General features: G+C 42.1%; 1 protein-coding gene across 1 annotated transcript; it reads left to right on the top strand.

The window, feature by feature from the left end:
• Positions 1-22,483: 22,483 nt before the first annotated feature.
• On the top strand, positions 22,484-24,118 carry LOC122793750 (histone H2B type 2-E-like; the record flags this gene model as incomplete). The annotated part of the gene is made up of 2 exons (XM_044061951.1): positions 22,484-22,850; positions 24,093-24,118. Coding segments are annotated over exons 1-2 (393 nt in total), but the record flags the coding sequence as incomplete, so codon positions are not given.
• Between the last annotated feature and the right edge of the window lie 393 nt (positions 24,119-24,511).

Here is a 24,511-nt window from a genome sequence, read left to right as displayed (position 1 = left end):
GCTTTGATGGACAGGGTTGCATGGTATGGCGGGAGTATGTCACATATATGGCACAGGGATCTGTCCAGCCTGTGGTGATCCTAGTATTAGGATGGTGGCTGTCCATGACATATGTCTTATAGATCAGGATATGGACATGTAGCATGTCCATCATCATGGTGTAGCAAATGTCCTTCTGCAAGGTAGACAGCATGCTGCATAGTGGAGGTGAGGATTGTGAAGGCTGGTATCGCACATCCATGCATAGCCATTACCCCTTACAGGTGGTATGTGATCCAATATTGGTCACCACAGTGCTGTATATGCCTGTCCAGTGATCTCCGTGCTCATGGATGGCACCCTGACATGAAATGGGTATCTCATATGACTACCTAAGGGGCCTGGAGACATCACCATGTCGGGGGGTGCACTGCACAGCACCATCCCTTACACAGTGTCCATAATGTTGACCACAGCCTAGGTAGTAGTTTATGGGTACAGGGATGTTCACCTAGCGGTGACACTGCTGGTATCATCCATCAGACTGTGCACATATGTCACACACCTCACCCACACAGCCCATTCTGTATGTTGTTCACAACACTGACACAGCTATACTGATAGGTCATGGCCATTCACAGCCTTGCATACACAGATGCCTAACATTTGTCTGTGTGGTATAGGCTACAATGAGGGTGGGGTACAACACATTAACCCTGTTCTACTGTAGCTGGCACTGGTGTGCTGTGCACATGTCACTCGTGCACCTTTTGTAGTTGTGAGTCTGTCAACAGGCCACTGGTGGAACACTCCTGTGACATGCAAAGGTATTTGTAATCAAATATCCATGTTGTCTTGTACATCTGTACTGCTAACATCTAAAGTACTAATGGTTCATGGACATGCACACCATACTCAGCAGGGTTATAGTGCGGTGCCACCCTAACTGACTGTCATCACCACTTGTGGGTTGATATTATCCAACACCCTATCTGTATTGTATGGTCATGCTAGGCTCTTGTTCAGAACTTGTGAGCATGTCATGAGCTACTGATTACTATAGCACCCATTCCACACCATTTCCCACAGGTACACTGGCTGTCCTACACTTCCCAGCTTGCTTATGGTACAACAGCTGTTGTACACATGTAACGCACATATCCTGTGGGACATGGTTGTATATACAATGCACAAAGAAGTTGAGTGCTGCACCAAAGTCCAGCTTACGATATAAAGCCAAAATGAAACAAAGAACGTCGCTGGACACTGCTGCTCCTTATTAAAACGTTTATTCAGTACAAACAGAGTCAATAAAAGTGGTAAGCGCTTTCGGGACTACTCCCTTCCTCAGACAAAATTACACATGCAAACAATACTCCATTTAAAAAACAACTCACCCAATAAAATTCAAGTAAAATTCAATAAAAGACCCGCCTATTCTGAAGTGTGGGTCTTATTGGTACTGCTTCATTCAAGCCAGGTGCTCTTGTAGCCATTAATTCAACAATAATTTATCTAGCTATGTCTTGAATGAAGAAGAATTGATGAGTTATAACATTCACAACACACCAGTCATAGATGACTCTGTAAGGAGTCACACTGCAGTTCCACACAGCAGGCTACACAAGGCGTTAGTCACTTACATCTTGCTGTCAGGTAACTGCTTCTGCAACATAACCTATTCACCCATGCCACACCTCACCAGGTACGATATGACTGTCATTCTCCATGTTAGTGTGACTGCCCTGTGATGCCACTTCACAGACTATGTGTGCAGGGACATGCAATAGCTCACCAGTCTTATAGCCCTGAGGGTGTGGGCCAAGCCCTGGGGAGCATTTTGCATTCTTCCGGACACGATACCACTGTACAATGACTGACTGTGTCACTTCAACAGTTGCCTATGCTCCTATTGTCATTCCACAGGCATCTGGTATATGACCGCTCTGACTGACCTGGTCAAACACAATGCTGTGGCACAGATGACTTGCACCTGTCAGCCCTGGGAGTACAGCTCACATTTAAGGCACTTGCTGCTTCTATACTGCCTGTCTTGCACAGTTTCCAATAACTGTCACCAGCAGGGCAGTAACTGTCAGGCAGGACATGGGGTCATGTGACACAATGCTTGCATCTTCCTCTGTGATGCACGCAGGCAAGGCACACCTTATAATGCACCACTCAAACATCTCTGCAGTGACTGGGACCTGCCTCTAGGCTCTGCAGAGCACACCTGCAATGACAGGTTATAGACAGACCATACCTTTCAGGCACATACCTGGACCGGCACACCCACAGCTAAGGGGTTCACATTTCCCAATATGTTTTGCACACATCCTGGCAAGTTACTTAGCACAATGCATCAGAGGTGCTCCACGTGCAACTAACTGTGCCCGGGACCGCTATACACATTGTAACAAGTGACAGAGTCAACATCATACCCCACGGGTAACATACCTTTTATGTTGGTATAGTGGACAGTGGGCCTCAGACAGCTACTATTGATGTGTGACTGACACTACCCCACACTTCACTGGGATAGCCACTCATGTACCAACACATCCATGAGTCATATCCTCCGCTCTGCTGGGTCAACCCATAAACACCACCTCCAAGACCTACATTACCCTTGGCATGAACACTACCACCATGTGACTGGTGTTACACACCTGGGGTTATCCCCTCATTGGTGGATTCTGACCATATGCTAATCGACCTTGTTAGCCACATCCTGGCAACACACCCATCACAGCATACACAGTACATGAGTACTACAACACCTACTACAGACGTCTGCTGACAGCGGTTGTTAACATCATGACACCCGTGCAGATGGACAATGCACATACAAATGCTGACACATACCCCAGTGCAATTCATTAGCATGTACACAACTGCATGGATCATGCTATTCCACACAGAGCCATGATGGTACACACCAGATAACAGACGCCACTCTGGTGGGCATGTTCCATGGAAATATGATGTACAACAACAGGTGTAGGCTGTTGCACAGTGGTGTACATTCCCATGTGCAGGGTGGCTCACTGGTCAGCTGTGGTGGGGCCACAGGGTCCCTCATCACATACTCCAAGACTAGCTACGTAAACATGACTGCCACACATTCCGGGGTGTACCAGCAGGCATTATGGTGGTATATCAGTAGTCGATGGCAACACCCACATCTGCTGTCACATACAACAGTCACTCAGGAACATTGCAGACCCAGGTGTTGTTGCCAACATGCTGGAGGATGGATTCAATACTGACATTACACCCTCTCACTCACTACAGGGCCGCAATCCATACATGAACATTGTGGTGTCCCTGTGGTCACACCTACACAGTACTGACCTACACTCTATATGTCCTGGGACACTGGCCCCATGTCACCTTCCAACGTCCCAGGCTGTGATGTCCACCAACCTCTGAATTACATGTCTCCCCACTAGGCCACCATATTCAGTAATAGCCTTGTTTTAGACATTGTAGCCCCTGAATGGCACACAACAGCATTTATCACACTACACACAGGTGGCACCACATTGCATGAGTGGGACTATAGTCCTACATACCTGACTGGAATGTTCTGCATGGCTATGGGGCACATCATCAAGGACGTCATTCACAGAGACATTGTTGGGCTCCTGTCCTTTGCTGCCACCCAGGTTGGCCTTGTTAGGGCCAGAGCATGGCCCCTACACATGGTGGACTCCTTTCATACAGTTACCAGGGCAGTTGCTGATGGTAGGGGAGTCCACACATCCTACATTGTCCTCTCATTGCCTTTCAGCATCATTCCCCATTCTGGTATTGACAACATACACATCCACCTGCACATCATACCCTATGTCTCAGGATGTTATGCTATGTGGCTCATGGACAGGACACACAGTGAGGCCAGCATACCATAGTACCTACTACATGTCAGATACATTTGGCATACCACGGTCCTCCATCATAGGACCCCTCATATTCAGTATATGCTTCCCTGCGGAACAGGCTAGCACATGGGACTTTCCCCTGCCTAGCTTTCAAACCCCTGCATACCAAGCACCATGATTGCTCCACCAGCTGATACTGACTCCAACCATATGGGTGTCGCTGTGACAGATACATAATATGACTATCATGGCATCAAGCTGCATGACACAAGGTGCATGCACATCACCTTTGAATTACACCATTCACCCACTGACTATCACATGGATGGTAGTCCCCTACATACATATCACATTGTACATGTTTGCAGTACACACATATGTCACACCCACTCCTGTGATTACCTTATTGCCACTGTGGTGTGGATATCCTTCTACGTGGCCACACCTATCTGTACTGGGTGTGTAGCTGGTACATAGGCACCCATTGTACCTCTGAATTCAAGACATCTACACACATTCAAGGGTACACCACCCCATTTAGGGTGAACCTTACACAACAGCTACAGCTTTACATGCCACAACATTAAAACGCCATGCCGTTTACTGAGCTATGACAGTTTAAATATGCGGCTGCACTACAGACACCACATGTGTACACATTTGCATACTACATACTCAGGGGTGACCTCTGCTGATCAGACAGGGCCCATGTCCACAGCATTATTAATGGATATACTCCTCATATGCAACATAAGCAGAGGCCACTGTGAGCAACATGCTCATGGATATGTGCACACATGCCACAATGAGTGGGATGTGCTTGTGGGTTACATTCCCAAACCGGACACTCACCATGCTTTGGAACATAAGTCCTATGTACATCACGCAGGGGCACTCAGTAGCACTGTTCATGTGATACCTCCCTTGGTGGTTGGGAGACACATGTAGGCCTGGGATCACTGCAGTGGCTGTACTGTGCAGAGGTGCAGGTGACACCTGGCTCTGCTGTTCACAGGACACTACCCTAGAGAGGTGCCACTAGTGTGAACACTGTAGTTGTGCTTACACATGGACTTGCCAGACTGCATAGTACCCCACTATGCACCTGTGAAGCTATTACATGTCCTTTGTGCATGGTTACTTGGTAGCCCTTCCATTTAGATTAGCTATCATGCTATTACTATGTCCCATACCTACAGGCCATATGTATCCTGTTATTGTACATACCAATAGACGATACCAGTGGTATGCATGATATGCCTGTTATGCTGTGTAGAATATCTGTCATATCTACCTATAATACTACATTACACATATTTCACATAGTATCCCATAATGCAAAGCATACTTGCACAGCGGGACCACCTTACATATGTCATTAACGTTATATGCCCATACACATGCGTGCTGTGACAGTATATCAACATATACTATCCCATGCTATGGCACATCCTTGTTGGACATACCCTACCACTGACGGTGGGTTGTATGGAATTGTTCTGTTTAGCGCCCTCATGTAGCATCCCTTGTGGTGTCTGTGCTGTGTACCTTGTGTCCCACTGCTGGACGCACAGTTTCTACAAGCATTAGTATGCTCAGCAAGACATCAGTGCATGAATACCTTTCCCCACTTTATGCATTGCGGACACGTTTAATTAATGCAAACCAGGCTATACATACAGTAAAACTAATTAATACAGATCATGCTATACATAACCTTACATATCGGGCATTCTACATACCTTGTTGCCCTTACGGCATTTTGTTTCTATCTCTCTCACAGTGTTTCAACTGGTATTTGGTATGAGCATATGGTTTGAATGTCTGGCAAGTCATCCTTATATACGTCGATACCTGTAACATGTGGATTCATCCCACCAATTAGTGTTCCTGAGTGACTAATTACTTGCATATCAGCTGTGCAGCTACTCCATTCGCCAATTACACGGGAACAGTGGGGTATAATTGGATTCTCCACTTGGGCATTGCCTATTTGCCCTAGCTTCGGGGAGACGGTCTGTATTGTGTTTTGTTATGTGTAACTGCAACTGCTATGCATGGAGAGAAATATAGTTTGGATTCATGTCCCCCGTGGACTGTGTGTGACAGGTAGAGTATTTGGTTCAACATGTGGGTGTACCTGTCATCCCAACGTGTGATAACGGAGTATTGCAAACAAAACCTGTAACATGGCTGTTTGTTCCATTATACAACGCCTGCAATTTTGCATGACGCCTTTAATTGTGTCTCTCACACGGTATGTTGAGGGTTCTGCAGATGTAATTGACTGACTGGATGTTTGTGCTGCTATTACAGTCTGTATTGCTTTAGTTTCTAGTGTGAGGGATGTCGGTGGGTGTACATAGCATATACAGGTTTGCTGGCCTTGCATTTCTACATAATCCGTATATATGTGTGTGGGCTCCGTCCCTAATTAGAGAGCTAACAGTTAGTAGACTTATGTTACGGGATTGTATGTTGGGCCATTGTTAATTGGTTTCTATATCGTCTGCAGGAGAGCTTGCTACTTCTATACCTCCATAATTGCGGCGATATATCAAGGGATATGTGTAAGTGACAGCTATCCCTTGTATTTCTGTCCCAGATATTTGCAGTCATTGTGGTTGTGTTGTTAAAAGAGCCTGTTTGCCATGGGTTGCCACCTTTTCATACGGTCATTGTTGGACACCTGCGGGACACACAGCGGTGTTTACAGGCCAGCATGTAGCCACGGTCAGTACACAGGTTAGCACATACTTTTATCCTCACTACATACCTATTGTTGTGTGACTTTGGCTACTTATCATATTGCATGTAGCATTTACGTTTCTTACATACAGGCATAACTATTACATACAACTGTTACATTATATATGGGACATATTTATGTCCTACCATCTTGGATATTTGCCCTTTATACTGTTTTATGTCAGGACACACCTGCCTAGGATGGGGCTGTCCCTCCTACTGTGGGACAGGTAGTAGCTGTATGCCTACGGCTAGCTATACCCACACCTACCGTACTGATCTGCCTCTGACTTGGCACTAACAAACACATGTTGCAGACACACACACACATTACAGTCACACAGAGATGCACACGGCACCCTCAATGCCCACTTACACAGACTACGGCACTCACAGACACAGTTGAACACAGTACTTACGTGGACCGCGACACCGGCAGCGGTGACTAACTGTCCCTTCATATCATCATAATATTACTCGAGGATGTACTGTTCCGGTACTGTGTTCAATCGGTCTTTCAGCCTCGTGGTTACGCATGTCGGTATGTTACACATTCCGTGGTTGGCGGTATCCTATTTATTTGTACCTCCAAGGTGTTATGAATGTCGTTGAACTATCTATTATATTTGCAGATATCGCTGAATCCATCTATATCACCATATATCCCTCTATTGCCCTTTCTATCTGTATTATATATATGCATATGTGTACATATATATATATATATATATATATATATATATCTATATATCTATATATATATATATATATATATATATATATATATATATATATATATATATATATATATATATATATATATATATATATATATATATATATATATATATATATCTGGCGGGGAACGTGACAGGCACATAGCACCACCATATGCTGTAAGGCTCATGTACTGTTCAGGTGTTGGCATTCCGTGTTCCACTGGCTGTTGTGTTTACAATGTTTGAGTGCTGCCTATGTAGGAGTCACACATTGGGCCACCTATACATTACAATTTACAGGTGGTCATGTTTGTGTGCCATCCATTTTACTGTGTGTGCAGGTGGAGAGGTGTCAGTCCGTAGGGGCCTACACTGTCAGAGTATGTGCTAAACGTTCCCTCTTTGCCAAGGCGTAGGCATATTGGGCATGCCTCCGTCTGCCTACTGGGGCTGGCACAGTGTGTTCATGGTCTGAATCCCTCTGTGCCTGTAATGGCCTTGACAATTGCGGTGGGCTATTTGGGCCTTCACCATTTTGTCCCTGCTGCAGCTGCTTCCGCAGGATCATATTATGTAGCATGGCACATACTATGACGATGTGGGCACACGTGCCTGGAGAGTACTGCAAGGTGCCACCAGATGTATCCAAGCACCGGAACCGTGATTTCAGCATCCCGAACACATGCTCTATGATGATTCTGGCTTGTGCGTGTGCCTCATTATGGCGTTCTTGCATGGGTGTGTGTGCATTTCTGATGGGAGTCATCATCCATGGCTCCAGTGCATAGCCAGCATCCCCCACGAGATGGCCATGTGGGATGTCCCCCCTGACAAATACCTGATACAACTGTGAGGCATGCCAGATATGGGAGTCATGGTAGCTTCCACGGCTGCCAGCACACACATCCATGATAATGCCCTGGGCATTGCACATGACCTGGCAGTTGATGGAGTGGAATCCCTTGCGGTTTATGTAGTGCCTACCCTGCTCACCGGGTGGTGACTTGATTTGTATGTGCGTGCAGTCTATCACACCCAGTACCTCTGGGTATTGTGCCACACGGCGGAAGTGGCGCATATTGCTGGCCAACTCCTCCTGAGTTCTGGGGAAGTATATCTGCTCATGGCATCCAGGAACTGGTGTAGTACCCTGGATGCTGATGCCTGTGAGATACCCATTATATCTCCAGTTGGCCTTTGAAATGTACCTGTGGCCAGTATTCGCAGGCTTAGACATACCTTCGTGTCCACTGGGATGGGTTCCCCTCTGTTGTTTCTGGTTCTCAGGCGTGGCTGGCACAGCTCCACTATTTGCTGTAAGATGTCCCTGTCCACCCTGTAACGCTCTACTATCTCCAGGTCATGTAGCCCCTGGTAGATTACCCTTGGTCTGAACACTCTCCTTCTCCTCCGAGGCCTGTGGTGGTTGTCGGCATCATCCTCCACAACACCGTCAGTCTCTAACACATGCTGATGAATCACAGCTATGGCAGCTCCCAACATGTACATTTTAAAAGTTCCCCATGTGTTTACACCTATGGTGCGGTGTTTGGGAATACACAGGTGTGTGTTGGGTGCTTTCACACTTTATACTATTGTGCTATGAACACCAATGATGTCATAGGGTGTGTATGTACGATCGTAGCTACAGGTTATCTTATGTATTTTACTGACAATCTGATTTTATATGCCTGGGAAGAAAAAGATGCCACCAACTCAATTTTTAGTGAACATTGGGTTATTTATTACCGTTATTTGGATGACATTTTTATTTTATGGAAGAGAAATTCCCAATACATTTAGAAGTTTATGGACTACTTACATAGTATTTCTGTTAATTTTAGTTTTACTAGTGATTTTTCAGACACCTCAATTAATTATTTTGATGTGACTCTTTATAAGGATTTTGAAAATGGAGTTTGCCTTAAAGGTATACAGGAGAGATACCTTCTCTAATAATTATTTGGAGTTTAGGAGCAATCACCCCTTTTACACAAAGAAAAACATCTTGAAGGGGCAGTTAATATGAGCAGCTAGAATATGTTCCACTTTTTTTATTTAAGACAAGAAGTACACAATATGTTGACCATGTTTTTAGACAGAGGCTACCCACTTTCACTGATTCAGAACATGAGTGATGAAATATTAGAGGGTTGGGGGGAATAGATACAAGCCTTTGTTAGGTAACAATGAAAAGTTGCCAGTTAAAAACAAAAATAAAAATGAAGGCAGGCAATTTTTAAATCTTTTGACAAGCATGGTAATACCCTTTGGGCATGGCCACAAAGACATAAAGGATATTATTGAAAATAATTGGGTAATATTTAAGACAGTACCAGAATTAGTGGAAATTTTAGGTGAGATACCACATTTTGCTTACAAGATGTGGAAGAACTTTACATTTCTCTTTGAATACCCAAGATTAAGTAAGCAGATAAACCCAAATGGTATGGTTAAATGTGGGACTTGTAAGCAGTCTCCCTACATTTTGGAAACGCTTAGTATTTGTTTACCAAACATCCCCTTTGAAATTGTGTTGAAAATGGTAATTGTAATACTAGGAAATTGTTTATATTGCTATTTGCACAAAATATAACTTCTTTTATGTAGGCAAAATAGAAAAACACTAAAAAAGATTATTTATGATCATTTATATGCAATTGCTAGAAAAAAATGTTAACAACACACTCTTCAAGCATAGTTTTAATTGTCAAGATTTCACTAGTTTTATGTTTTTTATTCTAGAAATTATTCCAAGAATCCCCAGGGGGGCTGGTGGGAACTTGAAATAGAAATGAAGGAGTGGCAGTGGCAACTAATGGTTGAATGCCACAAACCCACAAGGACTTAATGATAGCATTTCTATACTACTTTTGTTGAAATTAAAAGCATTGGAATTATAATAACATTTGTTATTCCACGTATAAAGGTATTTGAATATGTTTTATTGGTCTTTTTTGTAGTAATATTAATGTTTTGTATTTTATGTAGTTTTTACTAAGAAGAAACAAGAATTTTTTTAACTGAATGATTGAAGGGTGGACTTGATAATTGTATCCGTTTCACTATTTAAGAGGCATTTTGTAAAGTGTTTTAATTCTGAGGAAGTCTCTCTATTTAGGGAGATGAATGCACTTAAATTCTCTTTTATGCTGTGGAAGTGACCCCATTGGAAGTTTTCATATTTCAAAGCGTATGTAAAGAAGATTGTAGTGGGGTGTTTAAGTCTTTTTCTGGTTTTATGATGTTATAGCTGACTTAAGGGCACATTTGTGGATTTTGTTCATTAGTGTTGAGTAAATACCTCAGTGTGGTATTATATCAAGTGTGTTGGTCTTCACAAGTTCAAAAGGACAATAGTGTTGTTGCCATGCATGCCCTCAATGACCTCTTTCAGGACATCGAACAGATCTGACAGACATGATGCAGCATTAACAACTCACACAGCTCTGTTGCACACAGCCGGGTCATTATTAATGCCCATTTAGAAAAGTTTTATGATGCCATGTTGGTCAACCTCACAGATGAGGAGAATCAGTATGTGTCTATACCTTGATGCATCGAGTGTTGCCCCCCACCTCAGATGGACGTATATTGATGTACACCCTTTTACAGTAACATTGTCAGATAGTGTGTTGAAGTGTGTATTCAACTGTGTCAGTAAGGTGTATGTGCTGTGTGATAGGTCTGGATGAAGGTAAGAAAGTGCACACTGCCTATCCTAATCTGGCCAAGGATTTGGACACAATCCCCCAAGCAGGTATCCATCAGAAACTATCTCAGCTGGAGATTAACCCTTACGTCACTAGACAGGTAACCAACTGGCTCACTGACAGAACACATACTATGAAATTTGGTGAATCAACCTGTACCAGTAGAGCTGTCACCATTGCTTTACCCCAGGGATCTGTGTTTGGCTCTTTACTGTTTGGAATCTATATCTTGATAGTTCAGGCTAAAGTATACAGCCTTTGGCTTATCCCATTTTCTGATTCTTGCATACTGGGGGCAATCATTGAATCCATCTATGATCATATACTACAGGAGGGGCTAACACAGACACATGATTGATGACAAAGTCACATGGTCTACAAGTGAAAGCATAAATGTGTCTTTATTTTGTACTTGTGAAAAGTGGAATTCTGTGCTAATTACAGCATTGACAACAGCCCTGCTATACTGAAACTTAGTGATGCAAGCACTGGGAACACATATAGATAGCAATTTGAACTTCGACCATCAAGTGTCCACACTGGTATTGAAAGCTTATGCTGTACACATCATAAGTCATGCCATCATAATCAGATCTTAGCATTGGATGACAGCACTGTTCATTAACCTTATCAGAACACTAATAGAGTATAATGCTCTCTATTGCATGTACCTTACCAGACACATGCAGCAGCTGGACAAACCACAGGGGTTTCTCACCAAGAAAACACAGGCCTACAAACCATACCATCAATGTCACTGTAATTTGTGTCATACCAGATGAGATGACTTCAGCCTGGCCTCTAGGCCAGTTTCTGACCCTGCCATGTTGGGAATAATGCACATCCACAAATCAGATGTAGCTGATGACATCAGCATTGTCTGGTTAGGAGAATATGGTACTAACAGTATCCCACATGCTGATGTAAAACGCTCACTGTAATTTCAAGGAAGAGCACACACACACACACACACACACGCACACACACACACACACACACACACACACACACACACACACACACACACACACACACACACACACACACACACACACACAGTTGACTGCAGTTAAAACAGAACTCCTACCTATATAAGTACACAGACTACAGAAATCTGCATTTAAGCCAAGATTCACATCTGAAGTCTGACTTGGAGTGTATCAGACAACACTTTATAGCTGATGACATCAGCAGTATCTGGTGTGGAGAATATAGTAATAACAGTGTCCCACATGCTGGTATAAAAGGTTTGCTGTAATGTCAAGCAAGAGCACAAACACACATAACCTCAGTTGACTGCAGTAAGAATAGAACCCCTACCTACCTAAATACACAAACTACTGAACTCAGTACTTTATGCAAGCACCATGACACAAGTCTAACTTCTATAAGGATGCAGAGCAACTTATAGTGGATCACATCAGAAGGGCATGCTGAAGAGATGTTAAAAGGTCTGCATGAAATGGATGTGCAGGCATGTGCAAGTGTCAACATACTGTCAATTCCTGGGGTTGGAGTGGTAATGGTAGAATGCACACTTATGCTCTTCTTCCTAGACAAACACTTGACTATAGGGAGAACAGAACTATTACCTCTCGAATGTACACAGACTACAGAACTCAATGCTTTACACTAGTGCCACAGCACATGTCATGTTGAAAAGAAGATACTGGAAGCCTGCAAGAAATGGATGTGTAGGCATCTGTGAGTGGTAACTGTAGTATACACACTTATGCTCTTCTGCCTAGACACACACACACACACACACACACACACACACACACACACACACACACACACACACGCACACACACACACATGACTGCAGTGAGAAAAGAACCCCTACCTAAGTACACAGACTACTGAACTCAGTACTTTACACAAGCACCACAGCAAAAGTCTGACTTTTACCTGGATGCAGGACAACTTACAGCAAATGACATCAGCAGGGCACCCACTGCACCATGCAAACACTGTCCCCCAAAAGGGGAAAAGTAGTTGAAATGAGGAAAAGAAATCTATAACATAAGTGCTACAAAATGTTAGTACACATGAAATATTTCTAGAGGTCTGGATTTGAACTCTCACACCTATGGACCTTCAGAACACAGTAAGGGTGCCTTTGTATCTTTGCAGCAAGGAACCACAATCATTCTGCATACAAATCACTGCAACATCATCTACAGTACTATGAAACCATATAACCATATATGAAGATATTTTGGAGCCTTTCACAGGAAAACAGCATAAACATTCACTTGAGTTTAGACAGTAAGTGAAGGAACAGGAAACTGTGGAAACTCTGATATAGTCAATGTTGAGTAGTAATAGGCCAGTGAGTTACCATATGACAGAGTGATGGAAGGCACAGGATGAAATTGAAGAGAACATGCCACAGGAAGATGCTATAGCACTTTCTATAGAATGTCCACAGGGAATAGAAACAAAGGATGTGCCCTCAGTTTGGAAGAAAATGAGCTAAGAGAAGAGTCACTTGATTTAATCAACATAGATATATTAAGATCAATGAAAGAAATAGACTGCATAAGGTCAATAACACACAAAAAGTCAGAAGTCTGTTAAAACAAATGAACACAGTAATTAGGACTGTCCATAGAGATCCATGTGATATAACAGAAGTAAACAGGATATATTATGTGCAGCTAAATTGATAGCTGATAAAGTTCTACCACAAGAACACAGGGCAATGAGGGAAAGGAAGGGGAGAAATGAAATACCATCATGGAAGTATCGAATAGAGAAAACTATAAAGCAATTAAGACAAGATGTGCCACTGTTAGAAGACTATAGAAAAGGAAATAGATCAACAAAGATACTAAGAAAGATAGATATGATAAAAGCAATGTGCAGTATTAGAAAAGACCAGGGTCTATCGCAAATAACAAACTAAAAATTTCAGCACAGGTGGAAAAAACTTAGAAGATATGCAGAAAAATATATAGGAAAAGTACAAAATAAGCAATTTATTGATGACCCAAAAGGGTTTTATAGAAAACTGGGAGACAAGGTAAAATGAATTGAAAGACTGCCAAAAAAAGAAAAAATAGATACATTTTGGAGAACATAAAGATGCTAAATGGACAGAAGAAGTAAAAGAAAGAATAAGAAGTTTAAAGGTACAGGATATGAAATGGGATGAAGTAACAACCAGAAAGATTGAAACAAAGTTAAGAAAAGCCTCTAATTGGAAACCCCCAGGCCTTGATTCAGTGCCTAACCTTTGGTTAAAAGTATTAATATCTTTGCATGAAGATCTAGCCATGAGTAAGAACTATTTATTTGTGCACCCCGAACAGACACCACCCCGGCTAACAACATGAAAAACAATGCTCCTACTTAAGGGTGAACCTGCAAGCTACACTAAAAAATATAGACCAATAACTTGCCTACCAATGACCTATAAACTGTACACAGAAATCAATGCTGACAGAGTTTATAGTCATTTAGAAGAAAACTCAATTATGGCAGTAGAATAAAAGAGCAATAAAAGAAAGTTGCATGGAACAAAGGATCATTTGTTGTTAAATAAAGTCATCGTGGAGAAAGGTAAAAAGGGGAAGAATCTAAGTATGGCATGGACTGACTACAAAAAAGCATTTGATAGTATCCCACATTCATGGATAAAAGAGGTCTTAAAAATGTATAAGATACACCCTACACTGATCAACTACATTACAGTGACCATGAAACAGTGGCAGAGCACTTTCCAATTAAGCCATGATAAAGGACAAATTGTTATCCCAGGGATAAAAATTCAAAAGGAGATATTCCAAGGTGACCCTCTGTCACCATTGCTATTCTGCCTTGCCCTTAACCCATTAAGCTGTTTACTTAACAGCTTAGGCCATGGGCATAATTTGGCTCCCAGAAAACAACAAAGTGTAAAGACTTCTCATCTTCTCTTTGTTGATGATTTAAAACTGTATAGCTCATCAGATGAGGATGTGCAAAACAGGAAAACTGCATCACCAGGAAAACATCAGTTTGGGACACGAATGTGATATAAAGGAACTTCAGCAAGAGGGAGTGTATACATTTTTGGGAACTTATGAAGGGCCAACAATAAAACATAAACAAATGCAAATACATCTTAGTAAGGAATACTTTAGAAGTCTTAAATTAATCCTGAAATCAGTGTTTACATCTAGGGACAAAATCCAAGGTATACACCAATTTGCTCTTCCTGTCCTAACCTACAGTTTTGGAGTGACTGACTGGCCCCAAAACATGCTGGATAGATTAGATAGGAAAACAAAAAGGATGCTTCATGCTCACAAAATGATTTATAAAAAGAAAAAAATTCAGTGTATACCAAGGTTATATATTCCCCATTCTGAAGGAGGGATGGGCCTCCTTGAAATTTATTACATATATAGATCTGCACACGTGGGACTCTGCTGACCTCACAAGACCCAAACAAAGTGAAAGTTTTGAAACATGAGGAGAATAAATATAAGATGATTTCTCTGCTTAATCTAGCAGAAGTATATTGGCATCAAGCAGGAATGTAAATAAAACTGGAAGTAAATAAAAATCAGGCAGCAACTGAATGTGCCAAAAAAACAAAAAAAAGAATATAAGGTAAAGGATCAGAAGAGAAAGTAAGAAATGTGGAAAATGCATAAATATAGATGCACGTATAGAAAACTTCTGGAAGAACCTCATATTGATCAGGATTGAATGCAGGAATGGTTAAGGAGAGGTGAATTCAAACCAAGAGATGAAAGGTTAATATTGGCGGCCTGAGATAGTGGACTACATACATGCTGGTTTACAAATTCCATTGAACATGTGGGAGAAACATACAAATGTAGGTTTTGTAAAATAGAATTGGAAACAGTCATACACCTTGTTGCTGGTTGTGACATACTAATGGCAAAATGACTGCATATGGAAAGGCATAATAATATGGCAAGACTGTTGCACTGGAGATTGCACAAACATTATGGTATTGAAGAGGCTGAAAAACAGTAGAAACACGAGCCACAAAGTATCATAGAAAATGATGAAGTTTATATGACATGAGATCACCTTATTACCAACAGTTCAAAAGATAGATGCTAGAATACCAGATATAGTAGTCCATGAAAAGAAGACAAAAGTAGCATTGATCATTGAAATTGTCACACCTAGTAACTACAATGACACACAAAGTCATAAAATATCAGGATCTGCAGGTGGAAACAAGTGCAACGTGGAAGAAAGATACCCAGACAGTTCCAATTGTAGTAGGAGCAATGGGTCTTAAAAAAAAGAATCTACAATTACATTTAGATTTGTTATCAATCCATGAATTGCAGAAGACATCATTACTGGGCACATTGCCAGTGCTGGAAAGAGCACTTTTGGCTGGCATCAAAGATTGAAACAATACTAATTTCATGAACTTTAATCATACTTGGATTTAGGAATGGGGTCCATTCCCATCATGGTATTAGAAACTCAAAAGATTTGGAGAAATTAAAAAGCATGAAACTATATAACAATTATTTGTATGTGTATTGTTTTTGGATGTAGTACAATGAGTGATCACACAACCAGTTATAAGTACTGCTTGCAGATATGCGCCTCTGTCTTACCTCTCTATGTTTGTTTTTCATTCTTCTCTTATCTGACCAGTAATATTAGACATGAAGTCTGAGAGCCAATCTATACCACTGTCCTTAAAAAGTGTGAGGATATTAAATGGCAATAATATAATATGCAGTTGCCAACAAATGAAGGGGAGGTTAGATGTTAATGAACATAACCTGTGAATTGTGTGCTGCTTACTTACATTTCCATTTTACATGGGATCAAATGATCAAAAGAAGTTCCTAGACTAATGACCATATGGTCCTTACAAGCCTAGCCAAATTCTACCCTTATTTCCATGATCAGCACCAATTGCCCCTGTCTGAGAGGGACTCAGATGGAACCCCTGGAATGAATTTACTGTTACCCATCCTAGAATCCAGATTGCATTTGAAGAGGGGCAATGAGGTGCTCTGTTTGACATGAAGGGGGAGTCCATTACAAAGGTGTGGTAATCTCTTGGAGACAAATGTGACCCTCTAGTAGGTTCTATTAATGTCACATAACAGGTTAAGGTGTTTAGAGTGAATAACCCGTGCACCATTTGACTTGTGGATATGCAGCATTTTCAATAAAGCAGGGTCAAAGATTGCCTTATATGCAAGGCATAGATCATCTCTGAGTAGTCTGTATGAAACAAAATAAAGTGACAGTGATTTCAGGCAATCTGCATAGGACAGATGCAGAAGACCTTGAATTTTCCTTGTGAGAAACATTTGTGATCTCTCTAATTGCTGCATGTGCTTGGAAAGGTACATACCAAAAGGGGCATTGTACTCAATTATCGACCTGATGAGGGAGGAGTACAGAGATGTTATAACTTCTTTTTTTCATGGATGCAATGCTCTTACGTATGAGATGAGCAATATATAATGCCCTTCTTACCACTGTGGAGACATGGTGATCAAAGCTAAGGTTGCTGTCAACCTGTGTGCCAAGGTCTTTCACCACTGAGTGCATACTTAGGGTGTCATTGTTGATGTAGTAGTTAGCGGGAACATCACACTTACCAAAAGATATGATAATACATTTTTTGCATTGAGTTTAAGGCCATGATTTTACACCAATCATTTGCTTATGTAAGACCCTCTTGTAGTATGCTCACATTGTTTGGAGATTGTATGACTGCTCCCAGTTTGCAGTCATCAGCAAAATTTGTCAGCCACAGACCTTTAGTTTTAGCTTGTATTTCAGAGAAATAGATTCCAAACAGTAGAGATCCCAAGACTGATCCCTGTGGAACACCACTGGCTAATGGCCTGCTGTTGGAGATGGATGCCCCTATTTTGACTATATTGATTCTATCCGTGATCCAGTTATAACAATATAAGGGTTGATACCTAGCTGAGTGAGTTTGTCAATGATGCCTGAGTGGGGACTAGTGTCAAAAGCCTTGGCTATGTCTAGGTAGGCTGTATGCACAGATTTCCCCTCATCCAGTGCCTTGGTGACTGTCTCGTAGAAGTCCACCAGGTTTAACAGGCATGATCTCCCTTTGACAAATCCAAACTGAGTAGGGTCAAGTGATTTGAGATTACCTATATCTTTTCTGATAAGGTCCATGATGATTTGCTCCATGGCCTTGCAGATGAGACTAGTCAGGCTAATAGGTCCATAGTTATCGGGGTCAGTGGACACACCACCTTTGTGTAAGGGGATAATGATGGCCATTTTCCATTTAGCTGGGATGAAGCTGAAGCTTAGACTATGATTGAGAAGAGTACCCCATGGTATTGCTAATTTTTATTTCAGCCCATGTAGGACACAACTTGGGATTTTATCAGGTCCCATAGATGCTGTGTTTTTGGCCTTAGAGAGGGCATTTATTAACGGCTCTTCAGAGAAACAAGTTAGAGGTCAGCTGCTAGGCATGTCATGGGGTACATGTGGCAGGGACATGGGGAGGGGGTGTGTGAAGTTTTCACAGAACTTGCCGGTTAACAGGTTAGCTATGTTCACAGACTCAGCATATGTGGTATTATTAATTACTAGTTTGGAAACAAGTCTGGGCCTTTCCTTTTAGGTTGTCCTTAATTGAGGAAGAAGTCTTATTTGCTTGTTTAAGCTGAGGAGGGAGTGTGCCCAGTTTAGGCCTCATGCCCTCTTACTGTTAGTCAGCAATTTCTTCCTCTTATTGTAAAGCCTGCTAATGGCAATTGTCCACCAGGCAGGTTTTCTCTTTCTTGAGGAGCTTGTTTAGGTCCTATCAGGTGCGGCCAAGTCAATGTAGTTATACAGGTGTTTGTATAAAGCACTGGTGTAGAACTCGGCATAGTTGCCAGTTCCCTCTGAGGGTGAGGTGCAGTAAAGCTATTTATACCATCCCATAAGATGTTATAATCTGCTTTGGAGAAGTTTTTTTAGTTTTGCTGCTGCTGGGGGAGGGGGTCAGATGTGATAATTACTTCAAATGAGACTGATTTGTGGTCATATCTCACTAGAGAAGACCTCACAGTGGGGGTGCTGCAGTAGAGGTGCTACAGTGGTCCCCCATATTGATAAGCACCAGAACCAGGATGTTGGCACCCCTTTGTAAGTCCAACCTGATGCACCCACTCGATGTAGGGCAGTCTGCATTGCTGTTGTGTTTTCCTTCTTCCTACCAGTAATCACATTTGCAATCCATTAATAACAAATAGTGAAGGAGTGCCTGCACTATGTTTACATCTGATGCATTCTAAAGACATGCTTCTGGAGCATTTCTCCCCGGGCCTCCACTGAAAACAGGATCTGTGGAACCTAGTTGGACTTTCCCGGTCAACAAATGTTTAAAAAAAAAAAAAAAACATGGAGCCAACTATTTGGGATTCAGCAACTCTAATGAGTTCACACCTGATTTGCATCTTCACCATGATGACAGCCTTGAATCTCCACCATAAAAAGGCAACCATGTAGCTAGGGAAACTGAAGGTGAGGAGACTTGTTATATGGAAAACACAAAGAGGCTATTACTTTGGGATATATCTGCACAGAAGATTACTGAACTTGAGAAGGTATGTTTCGGTTTTTCACCTATATATACTGCATATGCTGAAATGTCATTAAGAAAAATTAGTTTAATAGTTTTATATAGATAGATTAGATATATAGATAGATAGACAGATTTTTTTGATTAGCAAAGACTACACTTTTATCTATATGCATTAGTTAGAAGTGTACTGATGGTATATGCATGTTTGTGAGGGCATTCCGCAGGTATACATGATTGGCAATACCTTAAAATGGAATGTTCTGTGTTAAATCTGTACACGTTTCAGTGATAGTGCATTTGATAGCACTTTCAACATTTTGAAGATGCTTTGTTAGCCAATTGTTTTAACTGCCTGTTCATCTGGGGGTGGGGAGCAAATCTGCCTTTCTGTTATGGCACAAACAAAGATATGTTGCTATTGTTATTCTCCTTTTTTGTATCCAGCCTGTTATTCATATTTCAAATCGCTAGACTATTTTATGTTTCTCCAGTGGGCTAAAACTGAAATACTACCTTTTCTGTTTTATCTGGGAGCAGTTATTTTCTAGTTATGTGATAGTTATGTGTATTATCCTCCTCTTATCTTTTAGGCCACCTAGGACTATGGCACACAGGTATCTCAATCCCCAAAAACCACCCTTCAGTGACCTTGAGAATCAAGTCATTGTGGAAGCTTTTAGGCAACATCATACCTTCCTGCTTGAGAGGGGACATGGAGACATGTCAGGCAGAATGCAAATTTGGCAGTAGATAGTTGCAGATGTTAATGCAGTAGGTGGATACAGCATGATCAGGTGCACCATAGGGCCACTGACATGATCTCATCTGCAAGGAGGAGAGCAGCTGCAGTGGCCTGTGATTGGATGGCTACTGGGGGGGGGGGGCTGCTACAGATTCACCACTAACAGCAAATTGAGAGTTCCTGACCACTGTCAGGGATATAGACAGCTCCAAGGAAAGTGCAGAACAGCATGTCCTTGACATTGGTGTTACTGTTTCAGGGACAGCAAGCATGTCCCAGGAGGAGCTTCCAGATAGGCTTTTGTATCTTAATTGGTAAATACTGTTGTATAGTAAAACAATTTAAATCAATACATTAGTTATGTTTAACAAGACATTTTTTTTGGGGGGGGGGTTGAAGATTGCTACAGTTAACAACACATTCAGATTGATTGCACATGGGCTTAGGTTGGACTTGTCAGACAAGTTCTTGTTGAAAGTATAGTTAATGGACATATAAAGGGGAAAAGGTATTACTCCCTTTGTTACTGTTAATTGTGATGATATTGTCCTTACCTTTTGCTTAACATCTTCCAGGATCATCCTGCATAGGGAGCATACCATCATCTGCACATGGTAAGCCAAATGTTTTTGTGTCACTATTGATGAGCAATTCAAAGAAATATTTTAGTGTGTGATGTTGATGTCAGGACTACTGTGTGCATTGATATACTGTTTGCAAAAGTGAGACCACTGTTTATTTGTTAGCATATGTTGGACTATGGTAGTGTAGGTATTACATTTTTTGGACTTCTACCACCCAATGTCAGAGTATCAGCAGACTCTGATGATGATGGTGGCCAAACAGGCACCATCAGGGGGTACAGAGGTTGAATCTGACAATGAGGATGGCATATAGCCATCCCTTGAAATTCCATTGGACACAGCCAGTAGGCCAGTTCCTACTCATTACAGTGAGTCCTCAGATATTGAACAGGTGGAGGGTGAGACAATTGATCAAAGAAGTGTGGTCACTGTGGCTTCAGTGCCTGTTGACTCTGGACATATCCAAAATGTGGGTGAGGTGCCACACATGAAGGTTGTTAGGGTTGCTCAGTGGAGGCCGGCTGTCCTTCCTCCACCTGATCCAGGTGTATCTTCCTATGCCACTCAATGTATGTTTAGGGCCATCATGAAGGTGCAGGCTTGTTCCCATAGGTCCTCCAGAGAAATGCTTAGGGTAGTAGATGTGGCACAAGCTGACATGAATGACTGCCTCCACTGTGTTATTGATTCAATGGATTGGATGAATGACACACTGGAATGGGTGGTGTCTGTGATAGAATGTCTACTGGGAGGAGGATGGCATCCTCATGGGTGCTGGTCAGCCATATCATCTGCTGTTAGCCAAAGTGGTCATGCCCGATCACTCTTCCATAGTCAGTGGTTGAGCTGGCCATACCCACACTTGACAAGCATGGGGTCATGATCCTGGGTGTCCGCTTGATGGGATCTCATCCAGCAGACATTAGTCATGTTCAGGTAGCAGCAGTGCATTTGACTGTGGGTGTAGACATGCCAGTGCAACTCCCAGCAGAGACATTTCTTGTGGTCAGGTACAACAACAATGAACTGTCACCTCTACCATGCATAGCTCACACCTGTCTGACATACCAAGATGTAGAGCCAGCACAGTGCTTGACTGTGTTCATGCAGACACTCACACAACAGTTTCACATGGAGGGCCCATACAGGTGTACACATAGCAGTTACGTAGTTCATTTATGAAGCTTAAAACTCATTTTATCTCACTGGCCATTTTTTACTTCATCCAAATGTCTGTCTGTTATTCTTTCTTACTTCACACACTCAACACTTTTGTGTCAGCCTAGGCTTCCTGGACCCCCATACAGCACCCTGTGCAAGTGATGATAACTGTGCCATATCCCAATTTTATATGTTTTGGATTCACGGATACATAAATTTGTGTCTGATGCTCAGTGTGCATAGCTGACTTAGTAATTAATATATCTGCATTTGTGATGATGAAATTGTAAATGTACCTTTGACTTGTAAGGGTGGAGTTTAGCAGAATATATATATTCTAGTTCTTTTAACTGCTGTTTATGTTATTTAGCAATGTTTTTATCATGGATGCCTGAGCCAGCAAAGCTCGCTGCTCCTAAGAAGGGGTCAAAGAAGGTCGTGAAGAAGCCAGCTAAAAAAGATGGAAAGAAGCGCCACAGGAGCTGTAAAGAGAGCTATTCCATTTATGTGTATAAGGTTTTGAAGCAGGTTCACCCTGATACCAGGATATCTTCTAAAGCCATGAATATCATGAACTCTTTTGTCAATTATATTTTTGAGTGGATCACAGGAGAAGGTTCTCGTCTGGCTCATTACAACAAGAGATCAACAATCAGTTCTCAGGAGATTCAGACAGCTGTGCGGATGTTGTTGCTTGGTGAGCTGGCTAAACATGCTGTGTCTGAGGGCACCAAAGCTGTCACCAAGTATACAAGTGCCACTCCACAAGGGGGGATCCACCATGGAGCCCAGAAACTACTGTCCTATCAGTCTGACGAGCCTGATCTGCAAAGGCATGGAACGCATTATCATGGAACTTATAAACAAAGACATTGGCAACCTTCAAACACTGGACCCCACCCAATTTGGGTTCATAAAGGGCCAATCTTGTCTCCTGAACCTGATTGACTTCTTTAAATCAGTCTCCAGAGCTGTGGACAAGGGTAAGGCAGTCCACACAGCCTATCTGGACCTCACCAAGGCCTTCAACACCATCCACCTTGCTGGAATCATAGATAAACTTACCAAGCTGGGCATAAATCCCTATGTCACTCGATGGGTTGCCAACTGGCTTACTGACAGAACCCAGACTGTAAAACTAGCCGACTCCAAATCCAGCTCCAGACACGTGACAAGTGGAGTACCTCAGGGTTCAGTCCTGGGACCACTCTTGTTTGGCATCTACTTCTCTGAAGTACAGACCAACACTAAGGGACTCTGGCTAACAAAATTCGCAGATGACTGCAAACTGGCAGCCATTATTGAATCCCCAAATGATGTGGGTATTCTTCAAAAAGGCCTTATAGAAACAGATGCTTGATGCCAGAGCCATGGGCTCAAGCTTAATGCCAAGAAATGTATAGTTATCCCTTTTGGGAAAAAACATTACCACATAATCGGCAATACACTAAACACCGAAAGTGTGATGAGATACTTAGGGACACAGGCGGACAGTGCTCTCACCTTCGATAACCACATCACCACAACAGTCAGGAAATCCTTCTATGTGGCACACCTCATCACTAAGAGATTTTCTTCCAGAAAAAAGGAGGTCATTGTCCCACTGTACTCATCCCTCATTAGACCCATTATAGAGTACAACGCCCCATTTGGTATGTACCTCACAAGACATCTGCAACAGCTGGAAAGGCCACAGAAATACCTCACTAAAAGAGTCACAGACCTAAAGCAGATGCCCTATGCTGACCATCTAAAAAAACTCCAGCTACACCCTGTGGCATATCTTCTACTCAGAAGCGATCTCTGCTTAACATACAATGCCATGTCAAACCCTGAGCTGTTGGACATGCTCCACTTAAAGAAATCCCAATCCATCAGAGCCACAAATTCCAGGGATCTAAACCTTGTCATCACAATGAACAAACCATGCTGGAGGGATCGGTTCCTGACCCAGAGACTCCCTATACTCTGGAACAGACTACCCATACATGTCAAGCAGAGCGCCTCATTGGCCCTCTTCAAAAGGAATCTTGACGATTGGATGGAAGATAGGAAATTCACCCCAGGGATCACATCAGTTACCCTGCTAGAAGGTGTCCAGGGAAGTAAATATTGTAGGAAGAAATATCCAGGAAATTGTTTGGCTAGGCTTGTATAGGCCCTAGGGCTGATAGCCTAGTACCAACCTATGAACCTATGAACCTATTGGTCTTAGAAAGTTAGACAGTTGATAGCATCTAATTTTTTTGCATCAGTATTGTTAATGATCTTGTGAGGATTGTGAAGTCTGAAACTGAAATGTGTCTCATTAGTCTCTAACTTCTCTGTTTAATGATTTTCCAGTATAAATGTATTGTGCTCAACTGAGGGAATTCAGTGATCATCAGTACTTTTGAGAGGTATGACTGTGTGAAT

The sequence above is a fragment of the Protopterus annectens genome, chromosome 2.part0 (assembly GCF_019279795.1).
Source record: "Protopterus annectens isolate FY-2018-M chromosome 2.part0, PAN1.0, whole genome shotgun sequence".
NCBI lineage: Eukaryota > Metazoa > Chordata > Ceratodontiformes > Protopteridae > Protopterus > Protopterus annectens.
The sequence above is the reverse complement of the archived record's forward strand: the minus strand, read 5'-3'. Positions and strand labels throughout refer to the sequence as shown.